The sequence below is a fragment of the Hemiscyllium ocellatum genome, chromosome 14 (genome assembly GCF_020745735.1).
Source record: "Hemiscyllium ocellatum isolate sHemOce1 chromosome 14, sHemOce1.pat.X.cur, whole genome shotgun sequence".
NCBI classification, from domain to species: Eukaryota; Metazoa; Chordata; class Chondrichthyes; order Orectolobiformes; family Hemiscylliidae; genus Hemiscyllium; species Hemiscyllium ocellatum.
The window spans coordinates 42,001,338-42,027,821 of NC_083414.1; the positions used below are offsets into that span (position 1 = coordinate 42,001,338).

General features: G+C 38.5%; 1 protein-coding gene across 4 annotated transcripts in view; it reads right to left on the reverse strand.

Moving 5' to 3' along the window:
• The window catches only part of adamts9 (ADAM metallopeptidase with thrombospondin type 1 motif, 9), a 255,565-nt gene that overhangs the window by 36,951 nt on the left and 192,130 nt on the right, over positions 1-26,484 (reverse strand). For all 4 annotated transcript variants that reach the window (XM_060835670.1, XM_060835669.1, XM_060835668.1 and 1 more), the window contains one exon: positions 14,294-14,464. In XM_060835670.1, the coding sequence (XP_060691653.1) occupies positions 14,294-14,464 (171 nt within the window). The remainder of the gene's footprint in view (positions 1-14,293; positions 14,465-26,484) is intronic.

The following is a 26,484-nucleotide window of genomic DNA, read 5'->3' on the forward strand; positions in this document are numbered from 1 at the left end:
TAACTATATTCTAGATGATATTCTAGATTATGTTTTCCAGATGATTACTTTACACTAAATGAAGTGTTAATTCAATACTCCATAACCTGTATTATGATACTGTAAATACTAATATAATCTGCGTTTGCTGATGTAAGCAGTACAATGTGCCAAATGTGGGCATCTTTTAATGCCAGATTCTTCCTTGTAAAGGAGTTAAAGATGAAGCAGTTCAGGATGCATCTGGTGGTTCTGGTGAATATTCCCATTTGTGTATTCATCGTACTGCTCCTACACCACTGGTACCCTACATGTGTTCAAGCACAACTAAAGCAACCAAGAGACCAGTGCATTGTTATGTCCATCTCCAACATTACATTATGGTTCAGCCAACAAAAAAATATAGGAATCAATTATTGAGGAGGACAGAATGCCATTACCTCTTTCTAGTACTACCAGTTGCCAAGCAATTTTTTTTTAATGAGAAATGCAAACACCCATTTTCCTATTACACGCAGTCTTCTAAGACCACCACATAAAGGATGATAAATAATGTTACAAGATAATATACGTATAACTTATGAGAATAAAACTTAACCTTCTGTTAATGCATCACATAATCAGACCATCTCTTAATTAAAGAGATATTAAATGTACTAATGGTCAGTGCTTTAGGAAACAAAGTGCAAAGTGTAAGAATAACACTGAAACAGTTTATGATTTCATTTCATAGAAACTGCTGAAAATTCTGAAAATAAAGAAGATAAAGAATTATATTCTTTATTTTATATAAAGAACACAATATTATAGAGTAACAATATCCAGTCAATTTGAAACATTATTTGGTACAGAATTGAACTGTAAATATTTAATTGCAAAATTGTAAGGTTTATAAAGTAACCCTATTGTATATCTCATAATGTCAGTTCAACAAGACTTCCATTTTCTAACAAAAAGTGAAGTAAGTATGAGCGAAACGCAGGCAAATGGGACTAGTTCAGTTTAAGATACCTGATCGGCATGGATGAGTTGGACCGATGGGTCTGTTTCTGTGCTGTATGACTCTACGACACTAAAACTATTTTAAAATGTTTTTGTGATTAATAGAAGTGCTCCTCCAAATTCTATTGTGTATTTAAGAAATACTGGCAGCATCTTCCCTCAATCTCCAGTAATTATCTGAGGCTACCATTGGCTAAGTATGCCATCTTAAATTGAATACCTTAGCATGCAGAAGCTGCAGAGTTTGCACATTATTACCATGAAGTGGACGGCCAAATTCTAGCTTTTCTGGCCCCGCATCACCCCATGACATTCAATGGCATTGCCATCTAGGATAAAGCAGCTCACTTGACTGAAACCATATCACAAACATTCATTCCCTCCACAATCGATATACAGTAGCAGCAGTATAGATCATCTAGAAGATGCACATCAGAAATTCAACGAGGCTGCTTTGACAGCACCTCAAATCCATGACTATTACCACCTAGAAGGACATTGGCAATCAATACATGGGAAGTCCTACCACCTGCAAGAACCACTCCAAACTGCTTGCTATTCTGAATTTGAAATATATTGTCATTCCTTCACTGTTGCTAGGTCAAAATTCAAATCCTGAAATCTCCAACACTGTTGTAGGTGTACCTATACCAAATGGACTCCAGCAGTTTAAGAAACCTGCTCACAATCACCTTCTTAAGGTCGAATGGGATGGGCGAAGATGGCCCAGCCAACAAAGTCCACACTTCATCAGTGAATTAAAAGAATAACTTCTACAGGCATCTACAGCACTAAATTTGGATGGAGCTGGATGAACTTAGGATCATTCGGGAGGCAGAGGGGGTCATAGATCGGAGCTTTAGGGAAGTAGTAACTCCAAAGATTGCAGACAGATAGATGATAGTGAGGGGGACTGGGAGGAAGCAGCCAGTGTAGGGACCCCCTGTGGTCGTTCCCCTCAAGAACAAGTATACCGTTTTGGATACTTGTGGGGGGGGACGACTTACCAGGGGTAAGCAATGAGGTTCAGGCCTCTGGCACGGAGCCTGTCCCCATTGCTCAGAAGGGAAGGGTGGAGAAGAGCAGAGCAATAATTATTGGGGACTCGATAGTTCCGGCACAGATAGGCGGTTTTGCGGGGGCAAGAGAGACTCACGATTGGTATGTTGCCTCCCAGGTGCAAGGGCACGTGATGTCTCTGATCGTGTTTTCCGGGTCCTTAAGGGGGAGGGGGAGCAGCCCCACGTCGTGGTCCACGTTGGGAGAGAGAACAGTTAAATGCGTGGCTACAGGGATGGTGCAGGAGGGAGGGATTCCGGTATCTGCAAAACTGGGGTTCTTTCTGAGGAAGGTGGGACCTCTATAAACAGGATGGTCTACACCTGAACCTGAGGGGCACCAGTATCCTTGGGGGGAGGTTTGCTAGTGCTCTTTGGGGGGGTTTAACCTAACTCTGCAGGGACATGGGAACCTGGACTGTAGCTTTAGGGTGCAGGACCTTGAGTGTAGGGAGGTTAGGAACATGGCATCAATCTCGAAGGAGGGTGCCGGTAAACAGGAAGGTGGCTTGAAGTATGTATACGTCAATGCGAGAAGTATACGAAATTAGGTAGGTGAACTTGCAGCGTGGGTTGGTACCTGGGATTTCGATGTTGTGGCTATTACAGAGACATGGGTAGAACAGGGACAGGAACGGCTGTTGCAGGTTCCAGGGTTTAAACGTTTTAATGGGTTAGATGTGGGGGTAAAAGAGGGGGAGGTATGGCATTGCTTGTCAAGGATAGTATTACAGCGGTGGAAAGGACGATGGATGAAGACTCGCCATCTGAGGTAGTTTGCTGAGGTTAGAAATAGGAAAGGTGAGGTCACCCTGTTAGGAGTTTTCTACAGGCCTCCTAATAGTTGTAGAGACGTAGAAGAAAGAATTGCGAGGATGAGTGAAAGTAATAGGGTGGTTATTATGGGGGACTTTAACTTTCCAGATATTGACTGGGAAAGCTGTAGCTTGAATACATTAGATGGGTCGGTGTTTGTCCAATGTGTGCAGGAGGGTTTCCTGACGCAATATGTAGACAGGCCAACAAGAGGTGAGGCCATACTGGATTTGGTTCTGGGTAACAAACCAGGCCAGGTGTTAGAATTGGAGGTAGGTGAGCACTTTGGGGACAGTGACCACAATTCAGTGACTTTTACTCTAGTGATGGAGAGGGATAAGTGTGCACTGCAGGGCAAGAGTTATAGTTGGGGGCAGGGAAATTATGATGCGGTGAGGCATGACTTAGGATGCGTGGCTTGGAAAAGTAGGCTTCAAGGGAAGGGCACAATCGATATGTGGAGCTTGTTCAAAGAGCAGCTATTGCGTGTCCTTGATAAGTTTATACCTGTCAGGCAGGGAGGAAAGGGTCATATGAGGGAGCCATGGTTTAATAAGGAGTTGGAATCCCTTGTTAAAGGGAAGAGGGCGGCCTATGTAAAGATGAGGTGTGAAGGTTCAATTGGGGCGATTGAGAGTTATAAGGTAGCCAGGAAGGATCTAAAGAGAGAGCCAAGAGCAGCAAGGAAGGAACATGAAAATTCCTTGGTTGGTAGGATTAGGGAAAACCCAAAGGCTTTCTATAGGTATGTCAGGAAAAAAAGAATGACTAAGGTAGGAATAGGTCCAGTCAAGGATAGTAGTGGGAAGTTGTGCGTGGAGGCTGAAGAGATTGGAGAGACACTGAATGAATACTTTTCATCAGTATTCACTCAGGAACAGGACATTGTTGCCGATATGAATATTGAGTCACAATTAATTAGAATGGATGGCTTTGAGGTATGTAGGGAAGAGGTGTTGGAAATTCTGGAAAGGGTGAAAATAGATAAGTCTCCTGGGCCTGATGGCATTTATCCTAGTATTCTCTGGGAAGCAAGGGAGGAGATTGCAGAGCCATTGGCCTTGATTTTTATGTCCTCGTCTACAGGAATAGTGTCAGATGACTGGAGGATAGCAAATGCGGTTCCCTTGTTCAAGAAGGGGAGTAGGGATAACCCTAGTAACTGTAGGCTGGTGAGTCTCACTTCTGTTGTGGGCAAAGTCTTAGAGAGAATTGCAAAGGATGGGATTTATGAACATTTGTATAGGAATAATGTGATCAAGGATAGTCAGCATGGTTTTGTGAAGGGCAAGTCGTGCCTCACAAACCTTATTGAATTCTTTGAGAAGGTGACTAAGGAGGTGGACGAGGGTAAAGTGGTAGATGTGGTGTATATGGATTTTCGTAAGGCATTTGATAAGGTTCCCCATGGTAGGCTACTGCAAAAAATACGGAGGTATGGCATTGAGGGTGCGTTAGAGGTTTGGATTAGGAATTGGCTGGTTGGAAGAAGACAGAGGGTAGTAGTTGATGGTAAAGGTTCATCTTGGAGTGCAGTTACTAGTGGTGTTCCGCAAGGATCTGTTTTGGGATCATTGCTGTTTGTCATTTTTATAAATGACCTGGAGGAGGGGCTAGAAGGTTGGGTGAGCAAGTTTGCGGGTGATACGAAAGTCGGTGGAGTTGTTGACAGTGAGGAAGGATGTGGCAGGTTACAGCAGGATATAGATAAGCTGCAGAGCTGGGCAGAAAGGTGGCAAATGGAGTTCAATGTAGGTAAGTGTGAAGTGATTCACTTTGGTAAGAGTAACAAGAATGGTTACTGGGCTAATGGTTGGATACTTGGTAGTACGGATGAGCAGAGGGATCTTGGTGTCCATGTACACAGATCTCTGAAAGTTGCCACCCAGGTAAATAGTGCTGTGAAGAAAGCATATGGCCTACTGGCTTTTATTGGTAGAGGAATTGAGTTCCGGAGTCCTGAGGTCATGTTGCAGTTGTATAAGACTCTGGTGAGGCCGCATCTTGAATATTGTGTGCAGTTTTGGTCGCCATACTATAGGAAGGATGTGGAGGCATTGGAACGGGTGCAGAGGAGGTTTACCAGGATGTTGCCTGGTATGGTAGGAAGATCATATGAGGAAAGGCTGAGGCATTTGGGGCTGTTTTCATTCGAGAAAAGAAGATTTAGGGGTGACTTGATAGAGGTGTACAAGATGATTAGGGGTTTAGATAGGGTTGACAGTGAGAACATTTTTCCACGTATGGAGTCAGCTATTATGAGGGGGCATAGCTTTAAATTAAGGGGAGGTAGGTATAGGACAGATGTTAGGGGTAGATTCTTTACTCAGCGAGTCATGAGTTCATGGAATGCGCTGCCAGTAGCAGTGGTGGACTCTCCCTCTTTATGGGTATTTAAACGGGCATTGGATAGGCATATGGAGGATAGTGGGCTAGTGTAAGTTAGGTGGGCTTGGATCGGCACATCATCGAGGGCCAAAGGGCCTGCACAGCGCTGTATTTTTCTATGTTCTATGTAAATTTATTCCATTTGTTGTCCACAGATCATTGAAGGCCGCAGCATTGGTAGATAAGGTGGTGATGAAGGCATATGGGATACTTGCCTGAGGCACTGAATACAAGACTAAGGAAGTTTTGATGGAGATGTGTGCAACATTAGTTAAGACACAGCGGTAGAACCATGTACAATTTAGGTCACAACACTATAGGAAGGTTATGATGATACTGGAGAAGGTACAGAAGAGATTGACTAATGTTGCCTGGGCTGTAGCGTTTCAGATTTGAAAAGAGTTAAGATGGGCTGGATTTGTTTTCCTTAGAACAGAGAAGGCTGAAATGGAACTTGATTCAGATCTACAAAACTATCAGGGGCATGGATTGAGTAGATAGGAAAAACTTTTTTGTCCTTAGTAGGTAGTTAAGAACCAGGGCCAAAGATTTAAGGTTTGGGGCAGGATGTTTAAAGAGCATATAAGAAAAAAAAATTTCACCCAGAGTGTGCAGATACCTGGAACTCACTGCCTGAAAGTGTGTAGAAGCAAGAACTGTATAACAATTAAAATAGTAGCTGACCACGATTTCATTCTTCAGCATTTAATCCTCTGGGCAAAGTGCTAGAAAATGGATTGGGAGTAAATAGATGCTTGACGACTGGCACTGATGTGATGAATCTAGTGACCTCTTTCCACACTGTAAAACTGTGTGGCTCTATTAAAATCTTTCCAGAAGATTTTCAAGGAATAACATTGCATATACATCCTAACCAGAGCTACACAAAGTAAAACATCAGAATAATGCTAACAATGCTGAGAAGGCCAAAATAAACACTAATATTTTTACATTTAGCTCAAAACCTTATAATGAGTTTGTTAAAGTGCTTAAATGTACAGTTTTGGAATTTCAAGTCAGTTGCTGTTTGATCTCCAGAAGAAGATTAGGACTCCATGCTGAGTCAAAGCCTGCCTGAAGACACTACCTTCAAGTTGCTGCCGAGAAAGACACCTTTGAGTTTGCCTGCACGAAGGGAAATTATTGTGCCCAGCTCACCAAGGAAACTATCATTGGAGAACAATTCCAGGAAATGTAATTCAATTAACTGATTTTTAATCGTCCTGGATTTTGTAAAGCTTGCAATTTCCTCTCGTCTCCTGTCCTCCTTAATTTCCTGAGTGGTTGCGTATATGAATGAAGTAGTATAGCAATTTCCCAACATCTTGAAAGATTTTATTCACAAAAGAATCTTTGATTTTATCTTAAATGTTATTTCTGCGAGTTTATTTCAAAAACTGGAATCTAATGAACTGAGTTGGGAAACATTCTTCAGCCTATTTTAGTAAGAGATTAAGGGTGGCACAGTGGCTCAGTTGTTAGCACTGCTGCCTCACAATGCCAAGGATCTGGGTTCAAATCTACCCTCAAGTGATGTATGGAGTTTGTATATTCTTCCTGTGTCTGCATGGGTTTCCTCCATGTGTTTTGGTTTACCCCGCAATCCAAAGATGCGTACGTTAGGTGGACTGGCCATGCTAAATTGCCAGTAGTGTCCAGGGATGTGCAGTTTAGGTGGATTAACCATGGGGATTACAGGGTAGGGAGGAGGGTCCAGGTGGGATGCTCTTTGGTCGGTTGGTGTGGACTTAATGGGGTGAATGGCCTGCTTCCATACTGTAGGAATTCTATGATTGTACATTGAGGAGAGGGGAGTAACAAAGGCAAATGAGTAAATTAACAATACCACAGTGTCAAGAGAAGAAAAGCAATCATAACTTAAACTGACCCCCTTGTTAATTTTGTCTGTGACACAGCCTTAAAAAGACACATTAAGTTTCTGGAATAAGCATTGATCAAAATAGGTCTTTGAAACCTTTGGAGCCATGTTGATCAGGATTGCTCTTCTGACTCCATAGCAATCAACACTGATTTCCTGAACTCTGCTTAAATCGAACTGCACCTCCTCCAGAAGTTTCTGAAGTGTTACTTCCTGCAAATCAGGTGGCCCAAATTTGTCTCTCATAGGCTTCTCTATGAAGGCAAAACAATGCTCTGAAGGCCCAAAGAACCAAATTCTACTAATTGTCAGACCTTTGGTTATCGCATTTTGTTTGGCTTTGAGCTCAAATACACTCATAAAGTACCATCCACATTAAGATTTCATTAAGCAAATAATTACATCCACATATAACTTCCAGCTTCTGCAACAGATGAATCAAAATGTTTACTGATACACAAAAATGCACAATTTCAGCTCAGGTATTCATTTGGATTAAGATTTTTTTAAAAAATCATCTGTCACAATAGTTATAGATGGTTTTCACTGGACTTCGCAAAAAGCATTTTTAGAGTATTTTTGTTTTAGGCTGTGTCACAGACAAAGGGGCAAGAGAATGAATCTAAATTATGATTGCTTTTCCCTCTTAAGACCGAGACAGTGAGGTATAGTTTGATTTACTCATTTTCTTTTCTAGTCCCATCGCTTATTGAGATAGGCTGAAGGGTGTTCACCAAACTCCAGATTATGATTCCAACTTGACCAGAACATCTTTTAATAAGAAAGAAAACAAAAGGAAAAAATGCAAGTTTCACTAAACATATTCTTGAATATCTCTTTAAATTTCTTTGGATCACTGCATACTTTTGTTAGGAAGCTATTTTTAAAATCCTGGAATATAATTGATTAAATTTGTTGGCACAGTATTTAGTTTGATCTGTGTTCTGCAAAATGGTAATGAAGCTAGTAGGATAAATCACCAGTGTGTAACTCTTGTTAATGAGCATGCTGTGCTGCTAAACTCTTTATTTTGTACAACTCTGAATGATGAAAGCAACACAGTTCAGAGAAAAGCTGTGTAAAACTAATCCAGAGTAATTGACGTGCAGTCAGTAGGGTGCTTAAGGGGCCTACTGCCCTCTTAGTCTGAAGCAGCAAGCAGAAGAAAATTGAGCACATTCTATCAGTGAGCACAGTGGCCTCATTTCCTTCTGACTGCAAATGACTATTTATAACAAAATAAATGGTGATGCAATACTCATTGGCTTACTCATTCATATTGTGCTCCTCATGGAGTTGCAGCTGTTCAAAATGGATTCATGGAAATAAGCAAGAATCATTGATATGCTCTGTGATGAAAGTGTTGTGTAGTATTACCTAGAGTTATATAAAAGAAATTGAGTACTGAATTCCAAGTCATGCCCATCATTAGTGAAGCATGGATGATTTCTCTCATACACAGGATGAAAGATTTAGGGGTTTTTTTTCCAGATATTTGTTTGTGCAGCAAGAGGTGGGGATGATCTAGGTGTACAGACAATATGACCAATTACCTTGCAGAACCAATTAGACCACTAGAAGATCTAGTCCTTCTATCACTGGCACATCTTGGCTACAGAATATATAATGTGCACTATACTCATTCATCATGGTTATTTAATCAAGGGTTTCCTCCCCACCAGTTAGAACAAGAAGGATAGAAATATTGTTGGAACAAGTTCCCTTTAAAGTCACACACAATCCTGACTTAGATGTTCCATCAGCATTGGATTGATACCCTAAACTCCTTACCTAACACCTTTATGAGAGTCTTGTTATTATTACACAAGCTGTTCCAGAAGGTTCAACAGAGGGCAACAACTGATGGGCAATAAATTTAATCATGCTGGTGTCACTCCTATCTAGAGAACAAATAAAAGAAATAGAGCTGAGTTTCAGCAGAAATTGGCTGTGTGTCAATTTTAGCAAGTTTCATGAGCCTTAGCCAGATTTTCATGCTATTTACCAAAATTTGCCTCATTATCCATGCAACGTGCCTCTATGTTGCCCTCATCCTATCGTCTCTCTTGCCAGAAGCAGAAGCAGTCGCCACTGCTGGGATCTACTGGGTATCCTGGCACTGTTGCCAGTTTTTAAAGTCCAGCCATGTGACTTTCTGCCAGCCAGGATTTTCCTTTCATCATGTGAAGGGGAACCAAAACAAAATCTTCTCAGGGTATAGAGGCGGCTTGGCCAACACTTCATTGCAAACACAAATACATATTTATGCATATTGCTATTTAAGAAATAAAATACACAGGTTACCGATTGTGAGCATCATCCCAACTTAAAACCGTGTTGTCATTAACTGCCCTCTGGGCAATCAGGGATGGCCAATAAATAGGCTCCTAGACTGTGATGCTTGCAACCCATGAACGAATGAAAAGAAAGAAAATGCAACTGTATGTCACCTACAACTTAGTCATGCCAAAGACTCTGCTGCACACACACACACACCCATCAATGTTGTGATAGTCAATGATTACTCTCCACACACTCCCCCCACCCACCAACATTCCTCTCCACAAAAACTCATGTTCTGCCATGCATTATCATTTGCCCCTTGTATTGACTCCTCCAACTACCCTACCACAGCAGTAGTGTCTGCCAAACCTCATTGAGTTTTGGGCTAACCCCAAAGACTGACCATGCGCACATCATGCCTAATTTAGATGGAAAGGCTGACTGAACAAGAACAGTCATATTGGACCTGGAACATTAATTCTGTTTCTCTCTCCACAGATGCTGCCTGATCTGCTGATTTTCTCCATCATTTTCTGTGGTTAACATAATCCTGACTGATGACTGACCACATCCTTACAGCGCCTGAGACCCGGGTTCATTTCCCGACTCAGGCGACTGACTGTGTGGAGTTTGCACATTCTCCCTGTGTCTGCGTGGGTTTCCTCCGGGTGCTCCGGTTTCCTCCCACAGTCCAAAGATGTGCGGGTCAGGTGAATTGGCCATGCTAAATTGCCCGTAGTGTTAGGTAACGGGTAAGTGTGGGGGTATGGGTGGGTTGCGCTTCGGCGGGTCGGTGTGGACTTGTTGGGCCGAAGGGCCTGTTTCCACACTGTAAGTAATCTAATCTAATCCTTGACAGATCTGTGCATAGCTCCTTGACTAATATGCCACAATGACCCGCACTGGGCCTGCGAGACTGACTATGGCCTACTCCCCAGAGTGTAGTGGTACAGATCCCTGATACTGACTACCCCAAATAGCTGTGACAACGTACAAGCCCCTAGACTGATAACAGATGATGCCCTTGACTTACTGTGCAATTCAGTTTAAGTTAATGATAAGACAATAGAATCTAAACAAAAGAAAATTGAGATATTAAAAAATATGATTTAAAAATTAGCTAGCATGGCATCCAAAAATCATGCTGAATGAATCTGATTGAATTCGCTGAAGAGGTAATAGAAAGAGTTAACAAGTTTAATGTAGTAAGTATCTTATATTTGGATTTTCAAAAGGCATTTGATAAAGTACAACACAGTAGGCTCATTATGAAATTTAGTCAAGGGCCAAATAGGTAAATGAATAGCGATTTGGATGAAAAGTGCAAAACAGAATGTATGGGTAATGGATTGTAATTCAGTTTGGAGGAAAGTAGAAAGACATATTGCACAAGGATTAGTGCTCTGGATGTAGTAACCCAAATTTACAAATGATGCCGAATTGTAACTTGAAAGAATGTGATACAATCCAGGAAGACATTGGGAGACTACGTAAACTTAGCAGTTAAGTGGCAAAGAAATAACATTGCTGAATGTGAGGTGGTGGACTTTGGTAGGAAAAATGCAAATATTAACTCGGGTTTTAGATAACAAGAAATTTAACGTGGTAGAAGATTTACATATGAACAAAACATAATTAAAGCAGGCTGATATGTCAACAAGGCAATTATCAAAAGCTTACGAGTATTTCCAGGGGAATACAATTCAGAACATTAAAATTATGTTAATATTATTTAGTCCTTGATCATGGATGCACCATTGTGTACAGTGTGCAGTTTTACCCTCCATTCTATAAAAAGGACTAGAAGTATGGAGCAAGAAAAAGAAAGTTTGGGACAATCCAAACTTACTGGAAATAATTACAAGATAGCTCTCAATACATTCAAAGTGGAAATTGGGAATTTTTCTTTACTTGAAGACTAGACTGAGAAACCATCAACCATTGCAATTTTGTGATTATGTAGGCTAGAGGCAAGGGTGAGAAAATGTATATATTCCACTTTAACTCATTTTTAACAACTGAAAGAAAATTGTTAAGGCCACGTCAATGACCTTGCATTAAAGAAGATTATTCCTGGATATGATTGTGGGCAAAATTAAATAAACTATTATTCTTTTAGTGAGAAGTGTTTCTATACATTTAAATTAATTATCAAGCTGTCTAATCATTAATGTATACTGCAATAACTGCTTTGAATAGCATTTGTATTTTCCTAAACAAAATGCATGGAAGTCTTAAGAATTATATAATTGCAACTCAAGATGATAAGTCTAAACTTAATTCCTTAATCTCACAATACCAAAATAAAACATGAAGAAATTAGAAAATGAATTTAATATTGTAAATTTAAAGAATAAAAATCAAATTGGAAAAGAAAAAATAATTTGAAGGCTTTTTTAATGTTGTAAAATATTCTGATTTTTGGGAGCATGATCAAAAAAGTTCAATACCATGCCATATCCAGCAATATTATGGCCAAGAACCAAATACTTTATTAAAAAATAGGTTTTCCAGATGGTCTTAAAAGTCTAGATGAGAGTTTTAGCAGCAGATGAACTGAGGCATGAATATTGTTACACGATGTTACAGAGGTGCAAGTATATGGTCTTGGTGATGATGAGAACATGTGGACAGAAGCTCGTCAAAATGTCAAAAATGACATGAAACTGTAAATAATCTAATAATAATTCATTATCAGATAGAGTCCAAGGAGAGGAATGGAGCTGGTGGCTATAATAACCTCTTTAAGGCCTACGGGAAATCACTAATTAATCTCTATTGAGCTGGTGAATGTAAGTCCCCTTTGTAACTGGCAATGGCCTGCCTAGCTGAAACTCATCACCTGAGTCCTGTTTCTAAAAAAAAGAGCAGATCCAGGGCACTTTCACTCAAACTAACCACCATACAGCATATCGGGATGTCATCCAGTAAAACCTGACAGACTACCTACGGGTTCTGATGGGTGGGCTGGGATTCTCATCATTAGAGACTCTGGTCCACGAAGGTCTTCCCTGCAACAATAGACCCCAGTGGGAGCAAAGGTCCTCCTAATGAAACCCATGTTTCCTCCCCTCTTTTGCCAGGGGCTGCCTGATTGGCCCCAGTGAGTCAAACCAATTGACCTGCACTGCAGAGTCATCTCAAGGGTCTGCTATATTCTCATCAGTGGTCATTGGTCCTGGAGGGACTGTAGGCCAATGGCCCTTCAAGTGGCCCTTCTTAAACCTGAGATCTCTAAAACGGAAATTTCAAGAGAAGGACAATGAATTACACTGAGGTTCCGAAAATAGTCATGGCAAGGGAGCCTCCATTCTTCTGACAGTCAACAGGTTAATCCCTCTACCATTAAATTCAGCACATGTAACTTGACATGTTTTTACAAACATACATCTCTTGCCTTCTATCTAGGAAAAATGTAATTTATTACATGATGTCTAAAACAAAAGAATATTGATCCCATAAATGTCATTCTAATACGTAGAGATGTTCCTTTACATGCAAGTAATTGCTGTCACTTAGATAAAATATATGAACTATGAATAGTGTAAATAATGTTATATTTTTGTTCAAAATATAAGAGGTGGGATACATTAGAATGACATACCTTTCTAACTTTTTATGGAAATAATTTTCTTACAATCTTTTGCTTTTAATTGTTAAAAACAAGAGGTTCATCAGTTGCTGGTTGTTCCGAAAGAGACTCTAAGTATAGTCAAATTAAAAACAGACTGAGAATCACATTACATGTCAGGCTATTCTGACCTTAGTGCTATTTCTAAAAATTTTAAAACACAGTCCTATACATCATTTCATTACAGATTAAGCATGAATCTGCTGAAAATTTCTTATGCTACAATTCAACACAAGCCTTGTGCTCTTTTCATTCTCCTAAAATATTGGCTTTATATAAAATGAACATTATGTGATATTTTTTAACTTATTCATTTTGTAGTTAATAATATGGATGCCACTTTTTCCAAGTAAGTGGGACAGAAATACAACAATTTCGCTAAGAATGTTGTCATGTGCATATTTCACATCTGCAATAGTTTAATATACATTTCCAGCAAAAAAGAGAGTAATTTGTGACCGTGGTTGTTTTTAAGACTTTCCTTGGAAATATGCCTGTGAAATGTTGCAAATGTTCAGAGCACGGATGAATTTGTTTTCAGTCTGGAATACTTTAACAAAGCAATGTGACACATTCAGCACAGCCTGCCACAATGGGCTCATTAATTGACTCCAGATGCTGGGAGTGAAAAGGGACTGAGGGGAGAGAATGGGGGAGATAAAAGCTCATTTAAAAATGAAGATAAAAATCAACTTGTAAACATACAAAGGGCTTTACATTATGACCTACCTTGAGTTGAATTGCTATTTCTTATGTAAGTGTCAAAAATGATAAATATACGTCATATTCTCAAACACCCTCACTACTAGGATCTACTTATTTAAGATTTTTCATCACTATCCAATATTCATGTTTGTAAGTTGTACAGTTTGAAATGTTGAAAGCAAATCTGTTTTATAAATAGACAAACATGAATAATCTAACGTTTTATGTTAGAATTATCATGCTATTGTAAAATTGTAATGTTGACAATTATAACTGAAAAATATGTAAATCTCTGTTCCTTCCGTTAAATAACATTTAAAGTAATATAATGTTTCACTTATCCCTAATTCCTATGTTGCAGAAGTTTTCTTTTCTCTAACTTTTAAGTTCCTTGGCCATATGTCAAACATCCTTTTAACCACATGAAGCCAGCCATCTGATCCTAGTTTACAAATCACACCTCAAATACAACGGTTGCATGCCAGGAAGAGTGCCTTTCTCCTGTTTATTCTGAATAGTTCTTTTGCTGTCTACTGCAGCTGTTGTACTTACTTTTTCCCATTCTTCTACATGCCAGCTATAATGCGAACATTCTCCAGTTTGACAGTGCTGAACTGAAACAGGTTTTGTAGATTGACTGCAGTGAGAATCTTCAATGCTTTGGTTTGCGATCTGGCAGAAGACTTCTCGTTGCTGAATTCCACTTCCACATAAAGCTGAGCACTGCCGAATTTGCAAAGGTAAGTGTCAGTATGAAGCCTATATTTCTATAGTGCATATGTATTTTAAACCTTGATTAATAAATCGTCTGAATTATGCATCTGTACACACAAATACTGATTCTTAACTATTAATATAGCATAACCAGTCAACTGAAGCACATCATATTACTATTCTCACTAACACATTAGAATGTAACAAGTGACTGGAAGACAGAACTAATCTGATAAAATTCCAAGCACTATTTACAAATATAAATAAAATTATGAAAATGCCTAACAATAATTTATAATACTTTATATCTTAAGATAAGAATGTCTAAGTGACAATATCATTCTCAAGATACACACAAATATTTAATGTAGCATTATCCATGTGCATTTATTAAATGCAGTATGGTCCGAACGGTGTAAGACACAGCCTTTTGTCCTTTTTCAGAACTATCGGCTTTTGGGCAATGAGTAAAACTTCATTTGTTAAAGTCCAAAAAGTAAACTTCTGTGACGTTAACCATGTACTTCAAAATAAGTTAAATTAACAAACACTAGAATAACTTACATCAATTGTTTAAAAGCACTTACTTAAATTACATCAGCAACTTGCAATCACTGCTGTAATTTATATCAGTCAGGAATCTGGGAACTCTGCCCAGTATATGGGGGAGGGTAAGAATACTTTTTGGTCTTTTCTCCGTGGCAATGAAAAGACCTCAAAAGTAAGAATCTGTTGAGCCACACAAAACATATATAGTGTACAACATTTTTCTGAACAATTAAAACTTTTTCAAGTTATTCCAAATATTGCAAGTAGAACACTTTTTCTTTCCAATTTGCTTTAACTTTAAGAGATGCTCTGCCGACTTTACTTATCAAAGTCCTAATGACATTGTGAATTTAACAACAGATTACATTTAGCAATAGTTCTACTTTGAAACTGTAGGAACTGCACATTGGAAAGTATTGCACTTATCTATGTCAAAATTGCAAGTAAAATGGATGTTTAAATAGAATATTTTAGAAATGTAAATAGTAAATTGTATTGATTTGTTCCAAAATTTACTTAAAAAAGAAAAGTCATGTAACTCCAAAGTCATCCTTGTTTTCTAGCTGTGCACATGTCACACTGTATTCCTTTTTTTCTCAAAAAATGGGTGAAATACATATGCTCCATTATCATTTGCAATATGCTTTAAATGAGAATATTGGAATATGCATTTCCCGAGAATACACTTTCAATAGCATGGAAATAAAAACATCAATGACTTTGAAACTCCAGCAGGAGCTAGTTTCCATGTTGGAACGTTTACTGATTCAGCTCTGGAGCTTCGAATAATGGGAGAAATAGATTGTGATATTTTAAAAAAATGTCAGTTTATTAGTGCGACCTGAAATGAACCCAAATCCATGCAATTCATTTTGTTTGTAGGTAACATTAAGAAATATGGAAAAAAAAGTAAATGGAGATGTGCTACAATTTAGCCATGAGATCTCTGATTGGCAGAACAGCCTTGAAACACTGATCTTTTCCTTGTTTCTTTCATGGGATGTGGGCTTCACTAGTCAGACCAGAATTTATTGCCCACCTGCAATTGCCTTTGGAAGAGATGGTGATGAGCTGCCTTTTACAACTGTTGGTGTTCACATGTTGTAGGTACACCCACATTGCTATTCGTAAGGGAGTTCCAGATGTTTGAGCCAGCAACCATGAAAAAAATAGTAATATTGTTCTAATTCAGGATGGTGAATGGTTTGGAGGAATGCATACATATGATTGTGTTCTCATACAGCCACTGTTCTGTCCTTCCAGGCAATTGAGGTTGCAGGTTTGGAAAGTGCTACTGAAGAACCTTGGTGAATTGTTGGAGTGGATCTTGTAGATGGTGGAGGGAGTGAATGTCGAAGGTATAGGATCCAGGATCCTTTGTCCTGGATGATGTCAAGGCTCTTGAGTGTTATTGCAGCTGCACTCATGCAGGCAAGTGCAGACACAGTATTCCATCATATGCCTGACTTGTGCCTTGTAGATGGTGGACAGGCTTTGGGAAATCAGGAGGTGAGTTAGTATTCACAGAATTCCCAGCCTCTGACCTGCTCTTGGAACCATCGTATGGATGCTATATTCTAATTCTTGTGTTTCATTAAACCAGGAGACACTTATACATGAAGAGACATATAAATGTATACTTTTCTTTAAGGGTGCCAATGCTCTACAAAGATAATACTAGTGTATGTTCAAGTACCACAGCGAATAGTGTTACATTTGTAACAGATGTTAATATGTAATGGTAAATTGTTCATGTCAGTGGAAAGAGGCATCACACATTAGCAACACATAGCTAAACCTCCTGGTCACTGCCTGTAATGTTTTGATTTTGTACTTTGTTCCATTTCAATTTATGAATTTAGACAGAAACATGAAGGTGAAATATTTCAGTTTGTTGGCTGTCACAAAAACTATACCATGAAAAGTGCAAAGTTTGAAATACATGATTTCAAGAGAAGTGAAACAGGAAATAAATACGTTAACTAAACAATGCAAGAATACATTGGTAGCCTATATTAATCACAGAACAAATAAATTTACCAGAAAGCTGATTTTAAAAACTCAAAGCTTACTTAGGCCATAACATATTGTACAGGAAATATTACAATAAATCTGTGAAAATACAAAATGCCCATAATTTCTCGAATCATCTAAAGAAATTACATCAACATTTATGCTAGTTACTACTCATTCTTGCCAGAGTGAACTTCGGGCAAAACCTCCTGCAGTGTTTACTTGCTTGTGTTGAGACATAGAAACCAGCATGAATCAACTGCAAATGTTGTACCATTTATTAGGGTTATGAAAAATGGGTGGATATGTTCTGTTATGGGCATCTCAAATACAGTGCTTTTGCTTTTAATTCTTCCTTTACTATAATAAGAGCAACACTGTAGATCAAAGTAATCAATAATTATTTATTTATTTTGATTTATTTCGAGCAGCTTGGAATACAGAAGTACTGACATTTTGTTAAACTAGAGCAAGACCCTGGCTAAATCATACTTTATATTATGTTCAATTTTGCAAACACGATAATGAACATGGTATTATTAAAGCAACTGTTTATGGCTGTGTAACATTAAAAAAAAGAGAAGAAATGGAGGTAATGCACCTGATAAGGGTATTTAAAGTTGTCAATAGATTGGACATGGAAGATGTGGAGAGATTTCTGTGAGATGTTATGGGACCAGGTAGGGATGGAGATGGGAAACAAAATGAAAAGCATGAAGTTGGTAGAATTATGGGACAGGTGATATACGGGTGAAGATGGCAGAGAGCCTGGCCACTCTTAGGCTAACTGAAGCACTCACTGGCAAATTATGGATGATTTATGGGCCTCTTCCCACTACTGCTGGTGCATGGGCACACTGGATGAAGTGACCACCAGGTGTAACTTCGTGGCCTACTTGCAGGCTCAGTGATGGGGAAGACAGTGGTGTGTTCACGCCTGATGCATCCACAGGGGCAAAGTTCCAGTGGTAAGCCCACACTCCCCTGACCCTGAATCCCCAGTAATGACCAATGCCCTCACCATTGCAGTAAAAATGGGTACAATTTCCATAAATTCCAGTTACAACTTTATCAGATGACCTCAGATCATGCTATATTTAATCTTAGGGTATATATGTATACTGACCTCTTACTTGTGTAAATCAAGGCACTCTATTTTAGTTTTACTATGGGAGATGGCATTATCATAAAACTAGCACAAATCAGCATTTGACAAAGGTTCTGAAAAAAAGTAGGTGCAACACTGTTCCCGTGCTACAGATGATATTTTCCAGAAATCCCTGGCTAATGAAGCACGTGGAAGTTCAGAATGAACAATATCTGGTGATATTCTCAACACTGTGTTAATAACATCTAAAATGATGCCAGCAAAACTCTAAACCATACTTTCACATGCACATTGTGATTGTAAAGGATATTATTTTTATTTAATAAATATAAAAACACATTCATTATATTAACCTTGATATTATAAGGGTCTGCATGATAGGTGAGAGTGGATCATGGATAAAAATTAATAAATCAGGGAATATGTCCTCTTTACCCTCCACCCTCATTTTGGTGAATCGTGTGGCATGCACAAGTCCTGTTTTGGACAATCAGAAAACTTTGCTGTAATATTTAATTGGAACTGCAGCATCCATTCAGAAGCCTGATTTAAGTTTTACAGTTGCCAGCCAGTTCAGAAAATCCAGCTTAGCAATGGATACCAAAGATGTGCAATTCAGATGAATTGGCCATGCTGAATTGCCTGTAGGATGGTACATTCATAAATGTAGGATGGGGGAGTGGGTCTGGATGGGTTGCTCTTTGGAGGGTCAGTGTAGATTTGTTGGGCCAAAGGGCCTGTTTCCATACTGTAGGGAATCTAACCTAATCACCACTGGCTGCCGCAGATTCATGCATTCCAAGGATGTGGACCACAAAGAGACGCAGTGCTTTCCCTGGTCTTTCCTTTGCATGTGTATGAAAGTTAGTTCTAATTTCATTGCACATTTTTCAAATGTTCTTTGCTTTGATATTTGTGGGTAGAGAAGAGGGTCACCTCTCAATGAATGTGGGACCTAAAGAGTGATAAAGGCAGAGATAAACAGTAATATTCTTCAACATGTAAAACAAACTTACTTGTAACTTATGTCTTAGGCTGCAATGGCTGCTGAAGGATTCAGAGCAATGGTAGCCTTATTCCTGATTTGAATTAACTAGTTTCCAACAGGATCTAAAACAAGTAATTGCCATGATATTTACACATGTAAGGGACCTAATGGTCCTAATGCACATACAAATCCTTTGCATATTTTTTATCATGTTCAAAATTTGGCAATTTCATAAAGTATTTGTAATTAGATGGCAAAGATTTATTACGTTATAGCCTTTTCCATGAGGTAGTATTGAACATCATTTTACATTATATGCAAACAGCATGTCATTGTGGAGCATGTTCTAACTCAGTTTCAATTTAAAGTATGGAAGTTAAACAGATATTTAACAATTTGTGGCTAACACAACTCAAACTGTTTCCAATTTTGTGAGTTTCCTTGAACCACCCACACCATATCATCATGTGACTACTTAAGGCATATCTGGTCATTAATCTCCTTCCTGTGCTTTATAGTTGGAAATAAGTCTTTCTGAGACCAAGCCACAAACAAATTGCCTCTAAATGTACTGTGATGCTTCCATGGTGATTCAGTTTTAGTATTTTGTGCAATACTGCAAAATATGTATAAGCTTAGATCCTGTATCTCTTATTTATTTGTGATGAACCGGTCATGATATTTCCTGTTAGAGACCAAGGATCTCTTCAAATGAGCTTGGTATGGTGGACCATAGGTTTGACCGGGCACTATCAGCATCAGCGCCCTGTGGCTAGAGATTGAGAGATTGGCAGTTAGGTTCTGACTGAGAAGGGTCACTTAGTGGAATCTTTGAGGCCTTTGAAAATAATTTACTTGAAACATTACTTCTGCTGTTTCTGCTATTTTCATGTCAAAGTGTTGGAGATGGTAGACTACATAAGTTGGTGCTAAGTCCAGCAATCAGCAGTTCCTGTCACGAGATAGGTGACATGGATATCTCTGTGGTCTCTGGCTTGAATGACAATGAAGTCAAGCAAATACCAGTGATGGGACCATGAATTGTGCATTGAGATGCTGCCTTTGAGCAAAGTGTTAATTATAACAATATCAGGTTCTGGACATTTGGATAGAAGGAGGACTCTTGGGAGGCCCTGCCAGAAAAAAAACTCATTAAAACACCTGACTATATCCATGTGAAGGCTTATGGGGTATTCTGTACCAATTCTATAATAATATACAAGCTGTGAAGACTGTGGAGTCAAGGTGAATATTTACAGTTCCCTGTGCAATTTAGGCATCAGGCAAAACTAAAGATCAAATTAATCCAAGATAATGTTCTGGAATTTCAAAAATTGTCTGACCAACAGAAGATAGCATTCAATTCCAAAAATGCTATGTCATGTGCATTGCCAGTAAAAAGGATGCATCAATGATAATTTTAAGTATAGTAATCCAATATTCTACTGGAGGTACATTATCAATACTGGAATTCATCTTAAAAATGCGCTTCAATTGGGATTCCACAATTAGTGGATAACGTGCAAAGCAAATGGAATTCTGGGTTTTCTGAATATGGATCTCTATTATTGCAACAAAAAAGTCAGGATTATACCTTTCCAAATATTTATTTATCCAATCCTCTGTGAGATCCTTATGTAACAAAAAATGTAATTAAGATTGAAGAGAACCAAAGATGTACTGAATGGTTCGGAATGAATCAGAATGGGAAACATACCATTGTCATTCCTTGATTGAACATTTGAATGGTATTCACTACAGCAAAAGTGGAATAACTTTACTGACCATGTTTTAGAAAATGTGAATTGGACTGATAGGAATTGATAGAAACAAGTACTTGGTTCCCTCTAACAATGACAACAGACAAAATAGTCATCTGCGCAAACTACAATGATCATCATTTTTCAAAAGAATGGATCAAGGTTGTCCAAGTCTTTTTGGCCAAGTCAAGATTGTCCAAGGGGAATCTCATGAATGAAGAAGCTGCCAAAAAAAGGAAATAGTTACATTCCTACCACTTTGAAATCTTTGACATGAGCAACATGTTTTGTTCAGAAGAGTTAGCGTTGATTGATTGCATCTGTATTCTGAATAAGTTGACTTGGATGGGGAGGCAGCTTTGGCAGTGAGTATTATTTTTCATTGGTCCTGCAATATTTGCAATTCCAGAAGATTATATTGCAGTAAAAAAGAGTTTTGAGTTTTAGATTATATCCATTTAAGAGATTTCTTTATAAGGCTTACCATTCCAGCAGATCATGCCTGGTTTAGCTAGCAGTATAAATGTTGGTAGAATACAAATGTTACTCTGTGATAAAACACAACTAAAGCAGAGGTAGAAACTGTATCTTTGCACTAATTCACTTCTCCATTTTCCTCTCTGTACAACTGCATTGCGCCTCCAGCAAATAAACCATACGCATGGGATATAGAAGAGATGGGAAACTTCTGTCCTCTTCAACCAAATAAAAACTACTTCAAATTGAATCATGAGCATCTATATACAGATGACATGTTCAGAAACTGAGCTCCGAATCATAGTTGACTCATTCTCTGAAGCATCTGTAAAATGGATCTTTCACTACACACACAGAAAATTAAATTCATCTTTGAACTTATTCTGACATCACAACACCATGCTCTTTGATTTAGATCAGTGTTGCGATCCTGGAGGATATGAGCCAATTTGGACACTCCCCCCATTAAGGCAGACATATGAGACAAAACGTGTCATCATTTCCACTGAGCCAACTCAGCCTTAGGCATTCTGAGGAAAAGAATATGTGAGAACCAGATTTTAATTAGAAACAAAAGTTATGATTTTTGGGTAGCAGTGGTCCTCAAGTCCTATGCTTCAGAGACTTAAATAACTGACAGAATGCACTTTATTGCATGGGAAAATTATTACCAGTGGTAATAATTTCTGCAAGTAAAATAGCAAGAAAGGTGGTCCAATTGCAGGTTCTTCATCCAAACTAACTTGTCCAGTGTTGAAGTGCTGATCACTCAAAACCAGTTCAACACGGTAGCACATGTTGTCCATTTGTCTGACATGAGAATTCCAAAGCAACATTTCTACTTTGAACTTGGTTGCAGGAGGAGATTCCCAGAAGAACAATGGAAATGCTTTAGGGATGACTTACAAATATTGCTGAAAGGGTGAAAACGTTCCCATTGACCCATAAGAGTTATAGCTTGTGAATGACCAAACTAGAAAAGGCTCATTTGGGAAGGCACCAGACTCATTGAGGAGGGTTTGTGAATGTGCAGAGGTGAATGATTGGATTAGATTCCCTACAGTATGGCCTAACAAGTCCACACCAACCCTCTGAAGAGTAACCTAACCAGAAAGACCCATTCCGCTACCCTATATTTATCCCTGACTAATGCACCTAACACCATGAACAATTTTAGCATGGCCAATTTAACTGACCTGCACATCTTTGGATTGTGGGAGGAAACCAGAGCACCCTGAGGAAACCCAAGTAGATACAGGGAGAAAGTGCAAACTCCACACAGACAGTTGCCTGAAGTGGGAGTTGAACCTGGGTCCCTGGCGCTGTGAGGCAGCAGTGCTAACCACTGAGCCACCATGCCGCTGAAAATGTGAGGTTTTGGAGGAAGCACTCAAACCTCCAAATAACCCGCCACCTTACCCTGCAAGCAACACTTGCCTTGCAATGACAAAGAGTTTACAGATCAAACACCACTGATTAATTATCAATTCGGGATGGAAGCAAATCATCCTCAAACCTGAGGGGCTGCTTAAGAAGATGGACATATAAAATGTTACACTGAAGAGTGAATAAAAATGTAAACACTTTCTTTTACTTTGGCAGATTGCCTATCATCACAAATAATCTTTGAATCTTAGCAGAAGGCTGAAAACCTTCTCCCTGACAGCTATCAATAATGACTGATTCATAAACAACACTATTCAAGCGAAATGAGCTTGTCACTGGCACTTTCCTACTTGGTGAAGAACAAATAAAGTTGTGCTAGTAAGAGGCAGGGAGAAAACTGAAGTTCAAACTAAGAGAAAAGTAAGGTATTTCCTATCATGCCATATTTAAAAATGCCAAAATATGAGTCACACGGAATTAACTAAAGGTGAGTAGTGGATCACAGGACCGCAGTTGTGAAATGGTAAACGGTAAAATGTCTGTTCCACTTAATGTCAAAGTTAGTACTTTATGTTTGAATACATTTGCTCTCATATCATTGAGGTCTATCATGGTATGCACTTGCCAATCACCTTAAATTTACCAAATAAAAAAATGAAAGAATTGCGAATGCTGTAAATCAGAAACAAAAACACAAATTGCTGGAAAAGCTCAGCAGGTCTGGCAGCATCTGAAAAGAGAAATTAGAGTTAAGGTTTCTGGTCTGTGACCCTTAAATTTACCTTCTACGTATTGTTTCAGTGACCACCTTAGACGATAAGGTAGTATACAACACATGGCAGCAAAGATCCCTTGCAAATCTGAAGTTAATGGGACATAACATAGGTAAAATATTCCAGCTTTTGGAATGATAGTTGAAATTCATGGCTATTATCATAGCCTGGAACATTACTGTAGCATCTCAGACAAGTATCCAAGCCTCAAACAACTTTAGTTGCTTCATTAACATCCTACTGTCTGACATATGGCCAGAGGTAGGACGTTCATTGACATTTCCATTCACAACTTTTTTGTAATAAGCCAGATGCCAGATCATAGCTGAAAGCAACTAGGCTTGGGCTGATAAGTGGTCAGTGAAATTTACTTCACACAATGGCAACTTATTGACTATCTCCAACAAGAAAAAGTTCAACTATTGTTCATTGATAACCAATTATACTATAATAATTGAGTTCCTCAAAATCAAAATCCTGTAGTTGATTATTGGCCAGAAGCCATGAATAAATCTCCATGTTGAATCATGAGTACAAGAGCAGGACAGTATTTGAATACATTTCAATTAATAGCACATCCAATTCTTCAAAATCCCTCCACTATTGGGAGGTTAATGTTAGGATTGTAATGGAACACCCATCTCCAGGGTGGACGCTAGCAAACAAAAGCATTCAAAATGTCAACATTATCTAGGATAAAGCAATTCATTTGATTTGCTCCTCCTGTCAGTGGACTCCATAACTGCACTATCAACAATCAATAAACAATGATCAGCAATAAGATAGAAAAAATACTTCAAAAGCATATTCCTACAGTAGCACAATCAAGGAGAACAATAGTTTTGAGAATATCATAATTTCTAAGAATGTTTTCTGGTTACACACTATGTTGACTTAGAAATGTATCACTGGTCCTTCACCATTGATAAGCCAAAATCCTGGAAATCTCTCCACTTTTGTGGGAATACCATCATCAAAAGGAATTAATAGCATAGCACGACTAAACTGAATGCTGAAATGGCAGTCGCTTCAGAAGTAATAATGTTTGCTCAAACTTACTAGAACACTTGTAAAATGAAAATTTTATAGTTATAGTACTGAATTAGTTGAATTTGAAGTTCTAAATTTATACATGCTCAGACATTATTAAATATTTCAGTATAATTTGTATGAAAAACTAGTTTTTGTTAATCAATAAATATTACTTAATTGATATTTTTTCTCAATGTTCTGCCCTCGGCTTCCATTTTCCCAATGGTAATAACCATCGTGGAGTATAGTTTGATATGTATTGGTGGCACTTTGGTACCTTGTTCAGTTGAGGTTTGTGCCCAGATAATGGAAGGTGGTTGGCTGTATCATTATGGAAGACATCAGGGTCACCAGACCTGAAACGTTAACTTTGATTTCTCTGCACAGCTGCCAGACCTGCTGAGCTTTTCCAGCAACTTCTGTTTTTGTTTCTGATTTACATCATCTGCAGTTCTTTTGGCTTTTATAATTGAACTTAACCTGTTCCTGCATTAAACTACACACAAATGCAAAGGTTACGAGGTATGGTCAAGTGTATGAGTTGTAATTTTCATTTCCCTTTTTCTGAGGCTCTGAGATTAATTGTGTACTTACCATGGAATGAGGTTATTTACAGGCTTACTATACCGTACTTAGATATTGGCCGGTTTCTATAAATGGGCTTTTATAAATTTCATCAAAATTTATTCCACAATTTTCAATACCAGGCAGAAAGGAGATCTCATGAAAACAACTCCTAAGCATTCTTCTTTCGAGAAATCTGGATTTGATTAACTATCTGTTCGTGAGAGATTAGGAAAGGAAGTTCTAAGTTGCTTGCTTTTCATGAAACTCTATTTGGACATAGATAAGAAAATAATCATAACATCCCACCACAAGCACATTTGGTAACTGAATGATAATTACCAATGGGATATATAGAGTTCAGCAATACCAATAATTTTAACATTACTCTATTGAGCAATGCTGTTCATAAATGACAGCATATTGTAAAGTTAACAGGACTACAATATTAGAAAAATAGAGTCAAATCAAATTATTATAACCTCAAAGACAGCAGCAACACGCTTCTTATCAGAAGTTAATCTCAAAAAAGTGAGCTGCTTTACTGACTGTAATGACGTATCTTCTGGGACTAAGAAAAATGTTTGCTCTGTTATGATGAGATTTACATTAGAAATTCTACTTGCTGGCCCAAAAATCAATTGGCTGTGATCCAGGCAGTTCATTGGACATCCGCCTGCAGTACTGAGCCTGATAAAGTTTGTAAGGTCTGTAGAATGGGGCTATTGTTGGGTGGTATTTGGGTCAGGGGTGTGCATGGGGAGTTGGGGAAAATTTATTTGGTGAGGAACAATTGATGTTCATCTATCCCAACTGGGCAACCAGATTTATCCCACAGTCCTCATGAAATCTTTTCTTCAAAACTCTGCATAAAGTATCTGCTCCAAAATTATTTTTTTGTTTTTACTTGTACACAAACTTGAGAATCCATGCTGCCTCCTTTGCCTGTCTGTCACAGTTATGCCTTCCAGAGTTAGATATAACTCATCTCAACTGAAATATGCCCCTGCCAACACCCCTCACTTCCACCAATCCTTATGTTAAGATGATTTTTTTATGAATGACTGAATGGTGGGTAATTCCAAAAGAGGAAGCCCCTTTCCTCTGTCTCATGGCTGGTTTTGCAATGGTGAAAGGAAGCTTTGCCACTTAGAAGGGCTGGCAGGAGTTTCCACTCAAGGTCAGGACACAGTGCTGCTTAGTTATTTGTGATGATTCATGCAGCAGGCTGTGGAAATGAAGGAGAATTTTGAACCTTCTGACTTTTTGAACAAATTACTGATTAATTTTATGCAGCATTTCATTTTATATATATATATATATAGAATAGAATTCCTACAGTGTGAAAATAGGTCATTTGGCCCAACAAATCCACATCA